The sequence below is a fragment of the Triturus cristatus genome, chromosome 8 (genome assembly GCF_964204655.1).
Source record: "Triturus cristatus chromosome 8, aTriCri1.1, whole genome shotgun sequence".
NCBI classification, from domain to species: Eukaryota; Metazoa; Chordata; class Amphibia; order Caudata; family Salamandridae; genus Triturus; species Triturus cristatus.
In genome coordinates, this window is record NC_140591.1 from 1,133,963,752 (window position 1) to 1,133,983,227 (window position 19,476).

At 47.7% G+C, this 19,476-nt stretch overlaps 1 protein-coding gene across 4 annotated transcripts in view; it reads left to right on the plus strand.

Annotated features, from left to right (window-relative positions):
* Positions 1–19,476, plus strand: part of REV1 (REV1 DNA directed polymerase) — a 489,784-nt gene that overhangs the window by 295,915 nt on the left and 174,393 nt on the right. For all 4 annotated transcript variants that reach the window (XM_085622772.1, XM_085622774.1, XM_085622773.1 and 1 more), the window contains one exon: positions 16,213–16,433. In XM_085622772.1, the coding sequence (XP_085478898.1) occupies positions 16,213–16,433 (221 nt within the window). The remainder of the gene's footprint in view (positions 1–16,212; positions 16,434–19,476) is intronic.

Consider the following 19,476-nt stretch of genomic DNA (forward strand, 5'->3'; position numbering starts at 1 on the left):
AAACCTATGTTTTTTTCCAGTGAATTTTAATGGTTTTTTTAAATGCTAATTTCTAACTATGACATCCCTATTAAGTCCCCTTGAATCCTGAAGGTCCCTGGTGGCCAAGTAGCCCACCAGGTACATCCAGTAAGCGCCACAGACCTGCGTTTCAGAGAGGTGATCTGAGGCCACGCCCCTTTTTACACCACGCTGCGAACGCGGCTTCTGGCGCACTGCTGCTCAGAGGATGAAGTTCACTTGTGTCTTGAGGTCCTCATGACACAAGAGGACCTCATTGCCCCACCAGCAGTGCACCAGAAGCCACGTTTGCAGAGTGGTGTAAAAAGGGGCATGGCCTCTGAGCACCTCTCTGCAACACAGCCCTGTGGCATTTACAAGAGGTACCTGGTGGACTAGTTGGCCCCTAGGGACTCTCAGTATTGAAGAGGAATTAATCCCCCAACTAAAAATGCGCCACAGGATGCATTTGCACTGTGGTGCAGGGAGGGGGGTGGGGCCTGATGTGACAAGTGTGCAAACGCGCCTTTAAGTTGGGTGATTAGGTCTCCTTGAATCCTGAGGTTCTCTGAGGGCTAACTAGCCCACCAGAAACCTCCAGTAAGCGACACAGAGCTGCGTTGCAGAGTGGTATAAAAAGGGGGCGTGGCCTTGGACCACCACTCTGCAACGCAGCTTCCTGGCGCTTACTGGAGGTACTTGGTGGGCTAGTTGTAAATTGGGGGATTAAATCCCCTTGAGTCCTGAGGGTCCCTGGGGTCCAACTGGCCCACCAGGTACCTCCACTAAGCGCCACAGAGCTGCGTTGCAGAGAGGTGTAAAAAGGGGCATGGCCTCGGACCACCTCTATGCAAGGCAGCCCTGTGGCACATACTGGAGGTACCTGGTGGGCTAGTTGGTCCCGGGGACCCCCAGTATTGAAGGGGAATTAATTCCCCAACTTAAAACGCGCCACAGGGCATGTTTGCAGAGTGTTGCTAGGAGGGGGCGGGGCCTCAGGCACAATGCCGGTCTTTTAAAAAAAAACAATTTTAGAAGGGGGGCTGTGTCCCCCCGTCCCCCCCCCTTTTTTTTCCCTTTTTTAGGCCCTGGGGACCCCATCCCCCAGGGCTTGACCCCTTTAAAAAAAAAAAATAATAATAAATCTGAACGGGAAGGGGACCGCATGGGCCCCCCCTCCTGTGGCCAATTCCGGCCCGAGAACCCCATCCCCCGGGGCATGGCCACATATATTTATATTTTTTACGAGGGGGCTACGTGGCCCCCCCTCCTGAAGCCTCTATTAGCGCCGGAGACCCCATCCCCCGGGGCCAGCCCTTATTTATTTTTTATTATTTGGGGGAGTGTGGCCCCCCTCCCGGGCCCACCCGGGGGACTCAAATGAAGCGCAGGAGCCCGCGCTTCATTTTTTAAATAAAAATTAATCGAGATTCGTGACACCAGCGTGAATTTCTCCTATTTTTTTTTTTTTTAAACTGCGTTTTTTGGCCCTGGAGATCCTCGTGGGACCCCCTGAGCAGGCCTAGGGGGTCAGGGTGTTTCTACCCTGCCCCCTTTTCTTTTTTTTCCGCCTTTGTTTTACTGTTTTCTTGTGACTCGGTTCTACCGAGTCACAAGATATCTGCCAATACTTCCTGGTTTGGAGTGTTGGCAGCCAATCACAGTGAAGCTCGTGCTCGGGAGGGGTCGTGACTCCACCGCGTCCCTAGATATCGAAACTTTTTCTTTTTCAAACTTCTTAGGAACTACTGAACGGATTTACACCATTTAACAAAAAGGGCTCTTTCTGAAACAAGACCTACCTTTTTACCAAATTTGGTGTATTTCCGTTCAGCAGTTTGGACTGTAGCTGTGTCTAAAGTTTCCTATGGAAAATTACATGGGGGAAACACATTTTGGGACCCCCCCTTTTTTCTCAGCCCCCGCTTGTCGAATCACCCCGAAACTTTCAAGACAGGAGCTGACCGGAGCAAAGATACTGAGAAAACAAAAAACTGTTTTCCTATGGAAACTAGGTCCTAACTATAACTGCCTACTGGCGACCGGCAGTAGGTAATGTGTGTGTGTGTGTGTGTGTATATATATATATATATATATATATATATATGTGTGTGTGTGTGTGTGTGTGTGTGTGTGTATATATATATATTACCTACTGGCGGTCGCCAGTAGGTAGTTATAGTTAGGACCCCTTTTCCATAGGAAATCCGCAACATTCTATTTTGAATAACTTTGGCGCCGGTCGACGAATCCTCGCGAATTTTTCAAAATAGGTGGGGCGCTACGCTCCGCTCCTACCTTGAAAGTCTCGGGGGGATTCGTCAAGCGGGGGCTGAGATAAAAGGGGGGTCCCAAAACGCGTTTTTCCCATGCATTTTTCCATAGGACCTTTAGACACAGCTACAGCCCGAACGGCTGAACAGAATTACTTGAAATTGGGCAGAGAGGTAGTCCTCAGCTCAGGGAAGTGCCTTTTGTAGGTTTGGTGTAAATCTGTTCAGTAGATTCTGAGAAAATAGCATTTAAATCAATATATATATCTGTGGCAGCTTACCGTGCGCTTACGGTGCGCTTACGGTAAGCTTACCTTACGCATACGGTGCCGTGCGCGAGCGCGATTCTGATTGGCTGTTAGATCATAGTAAACATTCGAATCGGTCGAAACCAGGAAGCGGCGGCCGCCATTTTCTCACTCGCACTGTCAGGGGGGTGAATAAAAAAGGTGGATAATGTGAAAAGGGGGCAGGCTCGACAGTTCCTGACCCCCTAGCCTTGGTCAGGGGGTCCCAGAAGGACCCTCAAGGGCAAAAATGAATTTTTTTTTTTTTTCGAAAAATCGCCGTATGCGCGTAGCGTACGCGCACGGTGTAATCTGCGAAATTCCGCGAAATTCGCGGAATTACGCGTACCGTGCGCGCACGGCAAAAAAAAATTTGCAAAAAGGAAAGCTTAAAAAAAAATAAAAAAAATTGTGAGGTAAGGTTGGCTCTTATAAGAGCCGTTGGGTTCATACAGGGATGGAGGAAAGAAAGAATGGGAGTATTATGAGCGTCTACAAACATGCTGGTCTATCTTATTGTTAATAAGGGGAAGACTGACCTCCCCAAAAACAATAAGACCACCACATTTTGTACACCTCATTTCAACACTCCCAAATCGAGGGTTGATGTCCAAAGGAAAAGAAGAAGGTGATGCTCCAACAACAGAGGAAGGGCTCAGCTGAGCTGCCGATGATGTACTCGGCTGAGCATCTGAGGCTGGGCTCTGGTGACTTACTGAAGAGTTTTCTCCAGTATGTCGAGCAAAGGTCCTTGGGTGTCTGTCCTGGAGGTGTCTCTTCATAGAGTGATTTCCAAAGGAATATTTCCTCCTTGGATTTCCTCTTGATAAAACACGACCACAAAGTGTGCAAGTGACCAATTGAGCATTCACCTTTTTCTCCCCCTCTGGAAAAGTGAAATACTCCCATACAAAAGAAGTCTTTTGTTTCCTCCTTCTCTGGATCATGGTGGTGCTGCTGGCCTCACTCTCAGAAGAGGTCTGCTGTTCTGCCATTGTATCCCAATGTCAATCCAGCTCCTGCTCCTAGAGAATCACAAGCAGAAATGAGGGGAATGGGTGTGGTGTGGGAAGAATCTGGAACTGAAAGTAGTTTCAACCAATGAAAAGTGTTCTTTCAAGCAGTAATGAGGGGAATGGGTGTGGTGTGGGAAGTTTCTGGAAGTGAAAGTAATTTCAACCAATAAAAAGTGATCTTTGTAAGTCACATGACCTGCCGTGCGCGCACGTGACGCTTACGGTGCGCTTACGCAGCGCTTACGTCACTTTCGCGCATGCGCATTACACGCCCCTGCGTAACCGCGACGTTGCTTCCGGGTATACGCGTACGGCACGCACGTATCACGTATCGCGCATGCGCATTACACGCCCCTGCGTAACCGCGACGTTGCTTCCGGGTATACGCGTACGGCACGCACGTATCACGTATGGCGCATGCGCATTACACGCCCCAGCGTAACCGCGACGTTGCTTCCGGGTATACGCGTACGGCACGCACGTATCGCGTAGGCGCGCTGCACTAATGACGTCCAGAGCGCGTAGCGTCAGCTTACCGTACGCGTATCCTACAAGCGCGTAGCGTCAGCTTACCGTACGCGCACGGAAAAAAATGCATTAAAAAAAAAAACCTTTCCATAATGCAGGATATAGTACATATATTATTATATAAAAAGGCTTACAAAAAATGACATAAAAAAAATTTGCATTTAAAAAACCATACAAATTCACTGAATTTGGGAATCACACACATTATAGTTAGAAATTTAAAAATCTTGCAAAGACACTGGAAAAACCATAGGTATCAAACATATTATAGTTAGGAATTAGCATTTAAAAAACCTTGCAAATTCACTGAAAAAACCATAGGTTTCACACACGTTATAGTTAGGAATTAGCATTTAAAAAACCTTGCAAATTCACTGAAAAAACCATAGGTTTCACACATGTTATAGTTAGCGGAAATTTTACTGATAAAAAAACCAGTGAAATTGCCCCGTTATAGTTAGTGCTGGCAACTATAACTCACGCGACCGCAATCCTCTGCTGATGACATATGTGTCTTTATGAAAAAAAAATATTTGTAATATATGTATAGCTAAAAATGTATGGAAGAAGACATGGGCAAATAAGTGTCTAAATACAGTATTAGCATCAGCAGAGGATTGCGGTCGCGTGAGTTATAGTTGCCAGCACTAACTATAACAGGGCAATTTCACTGGTTTTTTATCAGTAAAATTTCCGCTAACTATAACATGTGTGAAACCTATGGTTTTTTCAGTGAATATATATATATATATATATATATATATATATATATATATATATATATATATATATATAAAACCAACGCTTGTTCCCTGAAGAAAAGCATGACACACTCCGGAATCCTTTGAGGGCTTTATTTTTGATCAAATATCGCAGTGCTGGCAGTCCATGAGATACAGGCATAACAACGTGCTGGCAGTCCGTGAAACAATGGCATACGCGTTTCAGCGGTAAGTCGCCTTCATCAGTGCCGGTTTCACAAAGGTCATCGGGTGTCAGTACACAGGACAGCTGCTGTAACTGCTGTTCCTGTTTAAATGTTCTACATGCCCCTCCTCCACATCATGTGCACTTTGCAACGCGCTGACACTCCCACAGGCAGTGGCATGCTGGTACCTGAAGTCCGGGAGGGCGGCTGATAAGTTTCAGAGGCGCTCCAAACATCATGTGATGCTCCCAAATTAATGAGCACGGGCCACACACCAGCTCGAGTGCCCGCAGGGGTGTAAAACGAAGTCCTCAACGATTCCTTACTCAGGCACACCATGTTACCTCCTCTCTCCCCCTCGCAGCCCATACAGCCAAATGGCGATATAACTGCTGGCGGGGCGCCTTATTTTGCCACCAATGCAAGTATACCACAATGCTGGTCTCCTAAGGTGCTCCAAATCGAGAGGGTGTGCCATTTGTCAGCAACCAGCTCGCTGACTAGACACAAAACCAACGCTTGTTCCCTGAAGAAAAGCACGACTCACTCCGGAATCCTTTGAGGGCTTTATTTTTGATCAAATATCGCAGTGCTGGCAGTACATGAGATACAGGCATAACAATGTGCTGGCAGTCCGTGAAACAATGGCATACGCGTTTCAGCGGTAAGTCGCCTTCATCAGTGCCGGTTTCACAAAGTTCATTGGGTGTCAGTACACAGGACAGCTGCTGTAACTGCTGTCCCTGTTTAAATGTTCTACATGCCCCTCCTCCACATCATGTGCACTTTGCAACGCGCTGACACTCCCACAGGCAGTGGCATGCTGGTACCTGAAGTCCGGGTGGGCGGCTGATAAGTTTCAGAAGCGCTCCAAACATCATGTGATGCTCCCAAATTAATGAGCACAGGCCACACACCAGCTGGAGTGCCCGCGGGGGTGTAAAACGAAGTCCTCAATGATTCCTTACTCAGGCACACCATGTTACCTCCTCTCTCCCCATCGCAGCCCATACAGCCAAATGGCGATATAACTGCTGGGGGGGGGGGCGCCTTATTTTGCCACCAATGCAAGTATACCACAATGCTGGTCTCCTAAGGTGCTCCAAATCGAGAGGGTATGCCGTTTGTCAGCAACCAGCTCGCTGACTAGACACAAAACCAACGCTTGTTCCCTGAAGAAAAGCACGACACACTCCGGAATCCTTTGAGGGCTTTATTTTTGATCAAATATCGCAGTGCTGGCAGTCCATGAGATACAGGCATAACAACGTGCTGGCAGTCCGTGAAACAATGGCATACGCGTTTCAGCGGTAAGTCGCCTTCATCAGTGCCGGTTTCTCAAAGTTCATCGGGTGTCAGTACACAGGACAGCTGCTGTAACTGCTGTTCCTGTTTAAATGTTCTACATGCCCCTCCTCCACATCATGTGCACTTTGCAACGCGCTGACACTCCCACAGGCAGTGGCATGCTGGTACCTGAAGTCCGGGTGGGCGGCTGATAAGTTTCAGAAGCGCTCCAAACATCATGTGATGCTCCCAAATTAATGAGCACGGGCCACACACCAGCTCAAGTGCCCGCGGGGGTGTAAAACGAAGTCCTCAACGATTCCTTACTCAGGCACACCATGTTACCTCCTCTCTCCCCATCGTAGCCCATACAGCCAAATGGCGATATAACTGCTGGGGGGGGCGCCTTATTTTGCCACCAATGCAAGTATAACACAATGCTGGTCTCCTAAGGTGCTCCAAATCGATATATGCACACATACATATATATGTGTGTGTGTATATATATATATGTTTGTGTGTGTATATATATATATATATCTGTGTGTATATATATATATGTGTGTCTGTGTGTGTATATATATATTATCTACTGGCGGTCGCCAGTAGATAGTTATAGTTACAACCTAGTTTCCATAGGAAATCTCAAAATTCTATTTTGAATAACTTTGGCGCCGGTTGACGAATCCACGCAAAATTTTCAAAACTAATGGGGCGCTTCGTTCAGCTCCTACCCTGAAAGTCTCGGGGTGATTCGTCAAGCGGGGGCCGAGAAAAAGGGGGGGTCCCAAAACGCGTTTTCCCCATGCATTTTTCCATAGGACCTTTAGTCGCAGCTACAGCCCGAACGGCTAAACAGAATTACGTGAAATTTGGCAGAGAGGTAGCCATAAGGTCAAGGAAGTGCCTTTTGCAGGTCTGGTGTAAATCTGTTCAGTATATCCTGAGAAAATAGCATTTAAAAGCATATCAATATCTATACGCGCGCACCGTGCGCGCACTGTGCGCGCACCCTGCCGTGCGCGAGCGCAATTCTGATTGGTTGTTAGATGTCGGTAAACATTCGAATCGGTCGAAACCAGGAAGTGTCGGCCGCCATTTTGTCTCTCGCAGTCTGAGGGGGTTAAAGTAAAAGGTGGAGAACTTGAAAAGGGGGCAGAGTGGACAGTTCCTGACCCCCTAGCCTTGGTCAGGGTGTCACAGAAGGACCCCCAAGGGCGAAAAAAACTTTTTTTTTTTTTTTTAAATCGCGAGGTGCGCGCACGCTGCGCGCACGCCGATCCGTGGGTGCTCGGTGCGCGCACGGTGAAAAACCTGAAAAAAAATAAAATAATTAAATACATAACTTAGCATTTAAAAAACCGTACAAATTCACTGAAAAAACCATAGGTTTCACACACGTTATAGTTACGAATTAGCATTTAAAAAACCTTGCAAATTCACTTAAAAAACCATAGGTTTCACACATGTTATAGTTAGCTGGACATTTCACTTGTAAAAAACCAATGAAATTCTCCCGTTATAGTTAGTGCAGGCAACTATAACTCACGCGACCGCAATCCTCTGCTGAAGACGTCAGATATTACATCACTGATGACATATGTGTCTTTATGAAAAATAAATATTTGTAATATATGTATAGCTAAAGATTAATGGAAGAAGACATGGGTAAATAAGTGTCTAAATACAGTGATGTAATATCTGACGTCATCAGCAGAGGATTGCGGTTGCGTGAGTTATAGTTGCCTGCACTAACTATAACGGGGGAATTTCATTGGTTTTTTACGAGTGAAATGTCCAGCTAACTATAACATGTGTGAAACCTATGGTTTTTTAAGTGAATATATATATGTGTATATATAGTGATACGGACCAACCTGACAAAGGCATCAGAGGGAGTTAATAGTCATGTGTTTTGGGGTTGGTGGAGGACCCCTTCTTCTGCTGCGGTGAAGATAGAGTTTGAAGATGCCCCCCTTCCTCTTTTTCACCTAGAACCTGATGGTCCCGGAAACACCTAGATTGACTGCTATCTTTTCCACTCTATCTGGATATGATCACAGCAGCCACGTTGATAGTGCATAACCTTTTGCAGGAATTGGTTCATATTTGTGTCTTTAATTTAAGCCTATGTAACTATGTAAAATGTTTTTGTCTACCCAAACGTTTGTAACAGGCCATTTGTAAACTTCCTGTGTACAGTAGTAACTGCTCTTGCATAAAATGCTCAGATACCCTGATCGGTCTTGTTCGCACTGTATAAAATCAAAATAAATACTGGCACATTCAGAAAACACTTCTGTGCACATTCCTTACACTGTGTCCCAGAATTAATTAGTGTCAGGGTGATATATTTCTTACCACACCACTAGAGAGGTTGGAAAAGGCCACCAAGCGTAACCATACACTTCGCTGCACAGTCACGTTTAGCATTGTCAAGTATCGCCCCTTTCAGTAAAATAAGGATGTATTTTGGGTCAGTAACAGTATTAATTCTACCTTGGCAGTTAACCTTGCTCCCTGGCTCGATCTGCTGAACACGGCCGACTCGGAACAAGCCTTACATTTAAAAATCCTGTGCTTACAGGTGGATGTTGAAGTTCTGCATGGTGCCTGGCTTCATTGGTGTCAGTGTGAGATTTATCAAACAGATCTTGGTTGATCTAGTGTGACATCTAGTTGCTCACTTTGGTCTGTGATTGTTGCCTGTAGTTTGTAGCCTATTACATAAACATAGGAGAAAACTCCTTTTTCCAAGGTGGAGTGGTGACTAGAAGGGCAGCCATTGTTATGGTGCCATTCGAAATCAAGTCCTTTTTAGGTTGAGCCTAGACAGCGATTGCTTTGTCTGCAAGATATGTTGTATTGTATTCTATGTGTATTAAAAAATTAACTTCTTTCTATTGGCGGCTGTTGGCTGTGCCATTAAAAAAATGTAGCCTTTCTATCGGTGTTGGGTTGTAAAAGTCCCACCCTTCCCTCCTTCGGGCGATTTCACTTAGTGAGTATTTAGTTTGGCCATCACACTGTGTAGCCTGTGATGGCCCCTGTTTACAGAGACATGCATCTGCTAGCAATTATCCATATCTTAACTGCAGTTTCACTTCAATTCCAACCTAAAAAAGCCCTGTGCCTTTGTTTATGTTTTAACATGCATCTGTAATTAATTATCCTGATGGTAACTGCAGTATGACTTCCAATCCAACAGTCAAACTTAAAAATATTTAAAAACCACGGAGCATTTTATTTTACTGCTATTAAACATTGCGTGTTATTAATTAAATAATACAGTAGAGTGTTTTTAGTTTCCTTTTCTGTTGACGTTGTCGGGGTTTGTTTTCCGTTTTGTCAGCGGACATGGGCAGAGATGCTGGAGTCATGTAAGGTGTGGCTGGAAGTAAATCGCAGTGCATATGCACTTTTTAATCGAACGATGGTGAGCACCGGCAGGACCCGAGCCAGTCAATCAATCAATCAAGCATTTGTATAGCGCGCTACTCACCCGGAGGGTCTCAAGGCGCTTGGGGGAGGGGGGTCCGCTACTGCTCGAACAGCCAGGTCTTGAGTTGCTTCCTGAAGGAGAGGTGGTCTTGGGTCAGGCGGAGGTGGATGGGGAGGGAGTTCCACGTCTTGGCAGCCAGGTAGGAGAAGGATCTTCCTCCTGTTGTGGCTCTTCGGATGCGGGGGACGGCGGCGAGGGCGTGGCTGGTTGATCGAAGCTGGCGGGTGGGAGTGTAGAAGGTCAAGCGGTCGTTGAGGTATCTTGGGCCTTGGTTGTGGAGAGCTTTGTGTGCGTGGGTGAGGAGTCGGAACGTGATTCTCTTGCTGACGGGGAGCCAGTGCAGGTTTCTCAGGTGTACGGAGATGTGGCTGTGTCGGGGAATGTCCAGGATGAGGCGTGCTGAGGCGTTCTGGATGCGCTGGAGTCGTTTCTGGAGTTTGGCTGTGGTTCCGGCGTAGAGGGAGTTGCCGTAGTCCAGTCGGCTGGTGACGAGGGCCTGGGTGACTGTCTTCCTGGTTTCGGTGGGGATCCACCGGAAGATCTTGCGTAGCATGCGTAGGATGTTGATGCATGATGCGGAGACGGCGTTGACTTGTCTGGTCATGGAGAGGGAGGAGTCCAGGACGAAGCCCAGGTTGCGTGCGTGGTCTGTTGGTTTGGGTGCGCTGCCAAGGGCAGGGGGCCACCAGGAGTCGTCCCAGGCGGAGGGTGATGATCCCAGGATGAGGACTTCCGTCTTATCTGAGTTCAGTTTCAGGCGGCTGTTCGTCATCCACTCGGCTACGTCTTTCATCCCTTCGTGTAGGTTGGTTCTGGCGGTGGCGGGGTCGTTGGTGAGGGAGAGGATCAGCTGGGTGTCGTCGGCGTAGGAGATAATGTTGAGGTTGTGTTGGCGTGCGATGGCTGCGAGGGGGCTCATGTAGACATTGAAGAGGGTGGGGCTGAGTGATGATCCTTGTGGTACGCCGCAGATGACTTCGGTGGCCTCGGATCTGAACGGGGGTAGGCGGACTCTCTGTGTTCTTCCTGCGAGGAAGGAGATGATCCATTCCAGTGCCTTCTCCTGGATACCGATGTTGTTGAGGCGCTGCACTAGGGTGCGGTGGCAGACCGTGTCGAACGCCGCGGAGAGGTCCAGGAGGATGAGGGCCGTTGTTTCCCCGTTGTCGAGCCGGACTGCGAGTGGTCGAGGGATCCGTTCGTCTCGAGGAAGGCGGCCAGTTGTCTGTTGACGGTTTTCTCGATGACTTTGGCCGGAAAAGGAAGGAGCGAGATGGGGCGGTAGTTTTTGAGGTCGGTGGGGTCCGCTGATGGTTTCTTCAGTAGGGCGCTGAGTTCAGCGTGCTTCCAGCTTTCTGGGAAGGTGGCGGTGTCGAAGGAGGCGTTGATGATGTCCCGCAAGTGGGGTGCGATGACGGAGTCGGCCTTGTTGAAGACGTGGTGAGGGCAGGGGTTGGTTGGAGATCCTGAGTGGATGGAGTTCATCGTGCGGATGGTGTCTTCGGTGTTGACTGGGGTCCAGGCGCGGAGGGTGGTGGTGGGGGGCGTTGTTCCGGTCATAGGGTGCGTTGGCTGTGTGCTGAAACTGTTGTGTATGTCTGCGATCTTGCTGTGGAAGAACGAGGCGAGCGAGTTGCAGAGGTCTTGCGAGGGCGTGATGTCGTTGTTTCCGGCGCTGGGGTTCGAGAGCTCTTTGACGATGTTGAAGAGTTCCTTGCTGTTGCGGGCGTTGTTGTCCAGTCGTTCCTTGAATGCGGATTTCTTGGTGGCGTGGATCAGCTGGTGATGTCTTCGAGTGGCGAGCTTGAGGGTGGTCATGTTGTCTGTAGTTGGGTCTCTGCGCCAGGCTTTCTCGAGGGCCCGGCAGTTCTTCTTGGAGCTCTTGAGTTCGTCGGTAAACCAAGATGCTTTCTTGGTGCCGGGTCTGGCGGGGGGGGTCTTCAGTGGAGCAAGGACGTCTGCGCAGTTGCTGATCCATTTCGTGAGGTTGTTGGCGGCTTGGTTGAGGTTCGCTGATCTGGTGGGGGGGTTCTGGCTCAGGGATGTGGTGAGCTGGTCGGCAGTGATCTTGTTCCAGCTTCTGCGGGGGACCAGTTGCGGGTGGTGGTGAGTCGTGGTCCTTCTGAAGCTGAAGTGGACGCAGCTGTGGTCTGTCCAGTGGAGTCCGGTGGCGTGGCTGAAGGTGATGTCCATGCTGGAGGAGAAGACGGGGTCGAGCGTGTGGCCGGCGTAGTGGGTGGGGGTGGTCACCAGTTGCTTGAGTCCGAGGTTGGCGAGGTTGTCCAGCAGGGTGGTGGTGTTGCGGTCGTTGTTGTTCTCCAGGTGGAAGTTGAGGTCCCCGAGGAGGATGTAGTCAGCGGAAGGGAGGGCGTGCGGGCTGATGAAGTCGGCGATGTCTTCGCTGAATTGTGTGCGAGGTCCCGGGGGTCTGTAGATGAGGGTGCCTCTAAGGGTGGTCTTAGGGTCGGTGTGGATCTGGAAGTGCAGGTGTTCGGCGGCTGTGAGGGTGTCTTCGGAGTTGGTCGTGATGCGGATGGTGTTCTTGTGGACGATGGCGATGCCTCCTCCATTCTGGTTGGCGCGGTCCCTCCGGGTGATCTTGTATCCGTCCGCGATGGCGATGTCGGGTGCTGAGGAGGCGTTCATCCAGGTTTCCGTGAGGAAGGCGACGTCTGGGCATGTGGTGTCGAGCAGGTTCCAGAGTTCCTCTGCGTGCCTGGGGACGGAGCGGGTGTTGAGCAGGATGCACTTCAGGTGCTTCAGGTGGTTGCTGTTGGTGCTTGGCTTGGCGGGTGCGGTACGGGTCCTGATGCAGGAGAACTTGCAGGATTGGCAGGTGAAGGGTCCGTGGGTGCGTCTTGGGGTGGCTCTGCAGCAGCCGGGGCTCCGGCCGGTGTTGAGTGCGATGAGAGTGGCGGCGTTGTAGGTCTTGCGGGTGGGCTGGCATCTGCAGGGGCCAGGGGGTCTGGCGCTGGGCGCGGGCCAGGCGCGGACGGGCGCAGACGGGCTTGCCTTAGGCGCGCCTGCGGCGCGCCCGCTGCGCGGCCTCCATATGAGTGGGAGAGGGAGGGAGGAGCAGCTGGGAGGTGGGAGCGGGGCGGCCAATAGGGTGCGAGGGGGGCGGAGCTATGGGACGCGGCAGCCAATAGGGTGCGAGGGGGGCGGAGCTACGGGACGCGGCGGCGGGAAACGGGCGGCGAGGGGGAGACGCGGGGAATGACAGAAGAAAAAAGGGACACAATCTGGGCACCAAAGGAGAGTGGGACAATCAAGGCAGCAAAATACACAGGTACAGTGGGGGAGAATCACTCACTCGTGGGTACAGAAGAGAAGGAGGGCACAGTCACTCTAACGCAGGCAGACACAATGCAGCAGCGGTCAGTGGTCACAAAGGGGGCTGCGTGGCGGTGAGGGGAGCGACCTGCCTGGTAAACAGGGTCAGAGGTCGCTCTCTCTACCGCTGCGTGGCCTCCATATGAGTGGGAGAGGGAGGGAGGAGCAGTTGGGAGGTGGGAGCGGGGCGGCCAATAGGGTGCGAGGGGGGCGGAGCTATGGGACGCGGCGGCCAATAGGGTAGGAGGGGGGCGGAGCTACGGGACGCGGCAGCGGGAAACGGGCGGCGAGGGGGAGACTCGGGGAATGACAGAAGAAAAAAGGGACACAATCTGGGCACCAAAGGAGAGAGGGACAATCAAGGCAGAAAAATACACAGGTACAGTGGGGGAGAATCACTCACTCGTGGGTACAGAAGAGAAGGAGGGCACAGTCACTCTAACGCAGGCAGACACAATGCAGCAGCGGTCAGTGGTCACACAGGGGGCTGCGTGGCGGTGAGGGGAGCGACCTGCCTGGTAAACAGGGTCAGAGGTCGCTCCCCTCAGCTGGTGTTATTAAAAAATACGGTAGAGCATTTTTTGTTTCCTTCTCTGTGGACATTGTCGGGCTTTGTTTTCCTTTTTGCCAGCGGACATGGGCAGAGATGCTGGAGTCATGTAAGGTGTGGCTGGAAGTAAATTGCAGTGCATATGCACTTGTTTCGGCACCAGCTTTTTAGAGCTAACAATGGTGAGCCCCGGCAGGACCCGGGCCAATTTAAGCTGGTTCTCTTGGGATCATTAATACAACTATATCAAATAGACAAACCTAAAAAATGATATTAAAAAACCACGGAGCATTTTATTTTAGTAATATGAAGCATTGCGTGTTATTAAAAAATACTGTAGATGATTTTTTTTCCTTTTCTGTTCACGTTGTCGGGGTTTGTTTTCCGTTTTGCCAGCGGACATGGGCAGAGATGCCGGAGTCCTGCAAGGTGTGGCTGGAAGTAAATCACAGTGCATATGCAGTTGTTTCGGCACCAGCTTTTTAGAGCTAACAATTGCGAGCACCGGCAGGACCCGGCACATTTAAAGCTGTGTCTGTTGGTGTGATTAACACAACTATACCAAACAGTCAAACTTAAAAATAATATTAAAAACCACGGAGAATATTTTTTTTACTAATATTAAGCATTGTGTGTTGTTAAAAAATATGGTCGATCATTTATTTTTTCCTTTTCTGTTGACGTTGTCGGGGTTTGTTTTCCTTTTTGCTACCACTGCTCTTTAATACTTTCACTGCTCTTTAATACTTTTTATATACTTAACTCCAATATACGGCGAGATCTGTTGGCACTGCCAATGCTTGTTTTATTATTTATTTCTAACCGCCTTTATTCTCCATGCTAATGTCATAACCATTTTGTAGTAGGCCAGAGGATGCCAAAGAGTCCCAAATATTTCGCATTTTGCACAAGACTACCATATTGTAAAGCAGAACCCCTGTCTTTGCCATCCTCCAACAAACATGGAGAAATATTGTGCTTAGTGAGTACATTATATGGTTGTAATAATTTATTAAAACAAACCATCCAGATAGCCAACCTTTTTCAATGATATGTCTGGAAGGTATGTTCTGCCATCTGCTAATATAGAGCCACCATTAATTGACACAAGAGTGTTATGTGTTTAGACTTTGTATGTGTTTTTGCAGTCCTTTTAAATGGATGTGAATTTTCAGTGCCACTGCTCTGTTAAGTGGTTGTATAACCAAATGTCTCCTCTCTTAATAAGTAATCCTTTCCAGTATTGTCTTCCATAGGAGCCTCCCATAATCTAATGGTGTAACCTGTGTCTCTTTTTAAACAATGTTCCTCGATACTGAGATTCCACCTGCTGCCTGAATGCCCTAATTTGTATTGCTGGTGTAAAAGCTAGCTTGATGATGGTAGGGGTAACCAGAATGGATGATGTTTAATTCAGTTTATTTGTGCGCTATTTGTGCATTCGAAATCTTACTTAATGTTTGTGGGCTTGCATGTGCCTGAGTTTCCTGGGTATGGCTTTTATTCCTATATATCAATATCAAATGCCAGAGCAGCAATGTCCATGTTGGGTTGGGCAAATTTATTGTGTCATTCCCTTGCGGGCCATCAATGTATAGGTATCTGCTGGGCTATTGTATAATACTTAGAAACATCTTAGTCCTCCAAGGGTTTAGATTTCTTCAGGATCCTAGGCACCGCTCTTGAATCACTCCATAGTCCTTCTTGCCCGTCTCCGCAGCCTGGCTAGCATATATTTATCTTTATCGTTTCTATCTAACCCAACCAGAAAATGTATAGGTTTTGCCATATCTCCCCTCAAAAGCATGTGTATTTTGTGATGGTTGGTCCACACTAGTTTAACATGACCAAATATGCTTGACTTACAAGTTTCTCCTCCATTTCTTATCTCCTTTATGTTGTGTTTATCATTGTTTCTGGATGAAAATGGAAATATGTACCAGAAACAAAGTAATGGTGATAAGAAACAACCCTGCCTAGTGTCCCCGAGGTTGAGTTTGCCAGCTTTTTCCCGTTCATTAAGTCTTAGGCCATTTTTTCTAACCAAATAGATGAATGAGGTATGACATGGCTGAATATGCTCATTTTACCTCTAGTTTACAGTGCATCTGTTCCTAAACTAGGGCCTTCAATGCTAGTTTTCAGTGAAATTTGTGCCGAGGCACAAACCGCTTTTAACATTCAAATCTGGATTAAGAAATGTGAGTTGATTTAATGCACATTTTGATTTTTACCCATTCAAATTGTGCCAACTTGTATGTAATAAAATGTGCATGGAGTAAATAAGTCAGAAAGAGGAAATATGTTCAGAATGTAATTGCTGTTAATCTAATTCTCCATATTATCCTTCAGTCCGGTGGTGACATTTGTATGGGGGAAACTGCCGTCTAGTAATTCCTAGAACCTGTACTCAAACTTGTGTTTGTTTAAATCACTTTGTTTATTAACTGGCAACAATGATTCATGTTATAGCCCTCAAATAAATATCCTGTGTTCTGATTTTTGTAGGTGTTGGTAGGTCTATGGAACATAAATTGGCCTCTTTGAATGTTAAGACATGTGGTGACTTGCAGAACATTACTATGGCAAAGCTCCAAAAAGAATTTGGTCCAAAGACAGGCCAGACGCTTTATCGATTTTGTCGTGGATTGGATGATAGGCCTATTCAAGCAGAAAAAGAAAGAAAATCAGTTTCCGCAGAGATTAACTATGGCATACGGTTTACTGAGGTAAGATGGAATTGCCATTGTCTTTTTGTCTTTTTTTTATTTATTTTTTATTGTTTGGTGTATGCAGGTTAGTGTGATAACTAACAATGATTCCTAACAATATTGTGTCGGTTTAAATACATGTACAACATCTGCTGCATTTGAAATCAGGTTCTCCTCCTCTAAAAAGAAGCAGCTCACTAGTGAGGGTGAAATGCAAAAGACAGACCGTGAAGCTACTTTAAGAATATTCATAAAACAATTCATGAGGACTTAGGCAATGTTCCTATGATTCCCTTTAACCAGTACATTAAGAGGGTTGTCTCGGCACGGTGGACTTATGGACTGAATATTACATTTTGTTATGTTATGTTATGTTAACCTATTTTTATAGCGCGCACAGCTACTAGAAAGTGTCCCGACGCGGAAGCCAGCAGAAAGAGAGGAAGGGAAGCTGGAAATAACAGAGACCCAACAGGCAATTACTTAAAAAGCAGAGTTTTTAATTGTTTTTTGAATTGCCTAAGGCTCTCCATGTTCCGTAATTCCAAGGGCAGGGTATTCCAGGCCCTGGCCGCTTTCACCGAAAGAGAGCAGCCACCTAACCTAATCAAACGAAATCTGGGAACCACCGCAAGGTATTGACCCAACGAACGAAGCTGACGCGATGGCTCATAAAACGAGAAACGCCTTCTAAGGTATTGAGGCCCGGTCTTATAGAGAGCACCATGGGCTAATACCAAGGCCTTAAACCGTACTCGCTGCTCAACCGGGAGCCAATGTAACTCTCGAAGATTCTGGCTAGCACTGGATCTACCTGGCATGTCGAGTAAAGTTCTAGCTGTCACGTTCTGTACAATCTGTAGCTTTTTTAGCTGGTAGGCCGTAAGTCCGATGTACAAGGCGTTGGCATAGTCTAACCTGGACAAAATAAGCGCCCGGGTTACCATTTCCTTAGCCTTTTTAGGAAGCAACGGCAAAAACTTCTTAAGGCGTTTAAGCATGCCGAAACACACACCCGCTAGTTTACTAATCTGGGTGAGAAATCTCAAGTCCTCACCAAACCAGACACCCAGGTGTTTTTGCTGGGCATCCGGAAGAACTCGGCAAAGGATAGCCCACCGGCCAAACCTCTTCTCTAAAGTTAGGGGGGAAGGCACCATAAAGGAGCACTTCCGATTTCTCCTCATTACACTTTATTTGGGCCTTTACTAACCATTTAAAGACCTCTGCAAGACAAGTCTTGGCAATGGTCGGGGAGAAGTCCGTTTGACTCCATGTGAAGAGGAGCTGGGTATTGTCGGCATACACTATGATCCTAGTACCCAGCTCCTCTGCTAAATAAACCAGGGGAGTCATATAAACATTAAAAAGAAGAGGGCTTAATGTAGAGCCCTGGGGGACGCCCGTATTCAAACTTCGCGGGGTAGAGGAAAAAGGCGGCAGCCACACTTGCTGCGATCTATTAGCAAGGAAGGATTCAATCCATTTCCATACCTGCCCAGTGATGCCAATGTGAGACAACCGTGCCAAAAGTTGTTGATGTGGCACGGTGTTGAACGCGGCCGAGAGATCTAGAAGCACTAATGCTGCTCTGCCGCCGGCATCCATACAGTCTCTAATAACCTCAGCCACCTCGACCAAAGCTGTCTCGGTACTACGAGAAGCCCTAAAGCCCGACTGGGCAGAGTGGAGAGCACCAGAGATCTCAACAAACTCAGAGAGTTGTTTATGGGCAGCTTTCTCACAGACCTTGGCCACAGCCGGAAGGAGATAAATAGGACGATAACTGGCTGGAATTGCAGGATCAAGAGAAGGTTTCTTCAGTAATGGAAGAAGTTTCGCTTGCTTCCACTCGAATGGGATCATGGCGGTCTGAAGGGACATACTCACCATATTGTTGACTTCCGGGTTAACTATGTTCGCAACCGCCGCCAAAAGCCTAGCTCGGCAAGGATCGATAGGGGAACCTGATTTAAGCGATTTAAGTATCGTCAAGGTGTCGGACAGGGGAATGATCGAAAATGTAGTCAAAGACGGGCCGACCATGCCCGTCTTTGCCCCAATGGAGTGAAGCTGTAACACCAAGGACTGGCTAGCAGGCCCCAAACTATCCTGAATGGATTTAATTTTATCGGAAAAAAAGACTGAAAGCTGTTCGCACCAATCATTGGAACCAGGAGAAAGCCTTTGTTCAGCCCTGGGATCCAAAAAACTCTCAACAATTGAAAAGATTTCTTTAGAATTGTTTTTAGATTGGGCAATACGCTCAGCAAAATAATCCCCCTTGGCAGCCTTCACCATAGAATAATATACCTGCTGAGCATTTCTGAGGGCTCATTTTGCTGGGGGGCTGTAAGCCTTTCTCCAAGTCCGTTCGAGCTTTTTACAGGCAGATTTTTGTATCTTAAGTTCATTAGAGAACCAAGGTGGACCCATTAAATTCTCCACTGCTCCAGCCAGCCATAACTTAAATCCATCCACAGCTTCTGATAGATTCCCTGGCGTACCAGGATGGGTATCAGCTAGGATCCTCCCAAATACTGCAGGTTCAATACGCAGGGGAGGTCTACCTGCTGGTACATTCAAAGAGAGAGTGGGCGGTTGAATAGACGAAGAAAAATAAATAAAAAAATGATCCGACCAAGTGACTGGAAGAGGGTCAGAAACCATTACCGGGAAATTAGAACAAATCCAGTCAATAATGTCGTTGTCTGTAGTTTGAAGGATCCTAGAAGGTTCTAGCCTGTAGGGGAAGTACTCCTACAGTTACTTTGGGGCTTTTACCTGCTGAACTTAGTAAACTGCTTGCTAAAGCGACTGTCCAGAGCAGCTGTTCTTGGTGGGAATTTGAAGGAGTCTTGAGACTTTTAAATTAAAGCAGTCCTTGACCTCTGAGTTGCTTAATTTGGTGGGGTGGAGGGGGTATCTTGGGGGAAGGGGATGATAGAGGCTCTGAAAGTCGAACTGTTTGACAATTGTGAATTTGTCAATTTCCAGTGATGCGTTGAACAATTGAAGTGCAACAAGCAGTCCGATGGCAATAACCTTGAAGACATGAAGC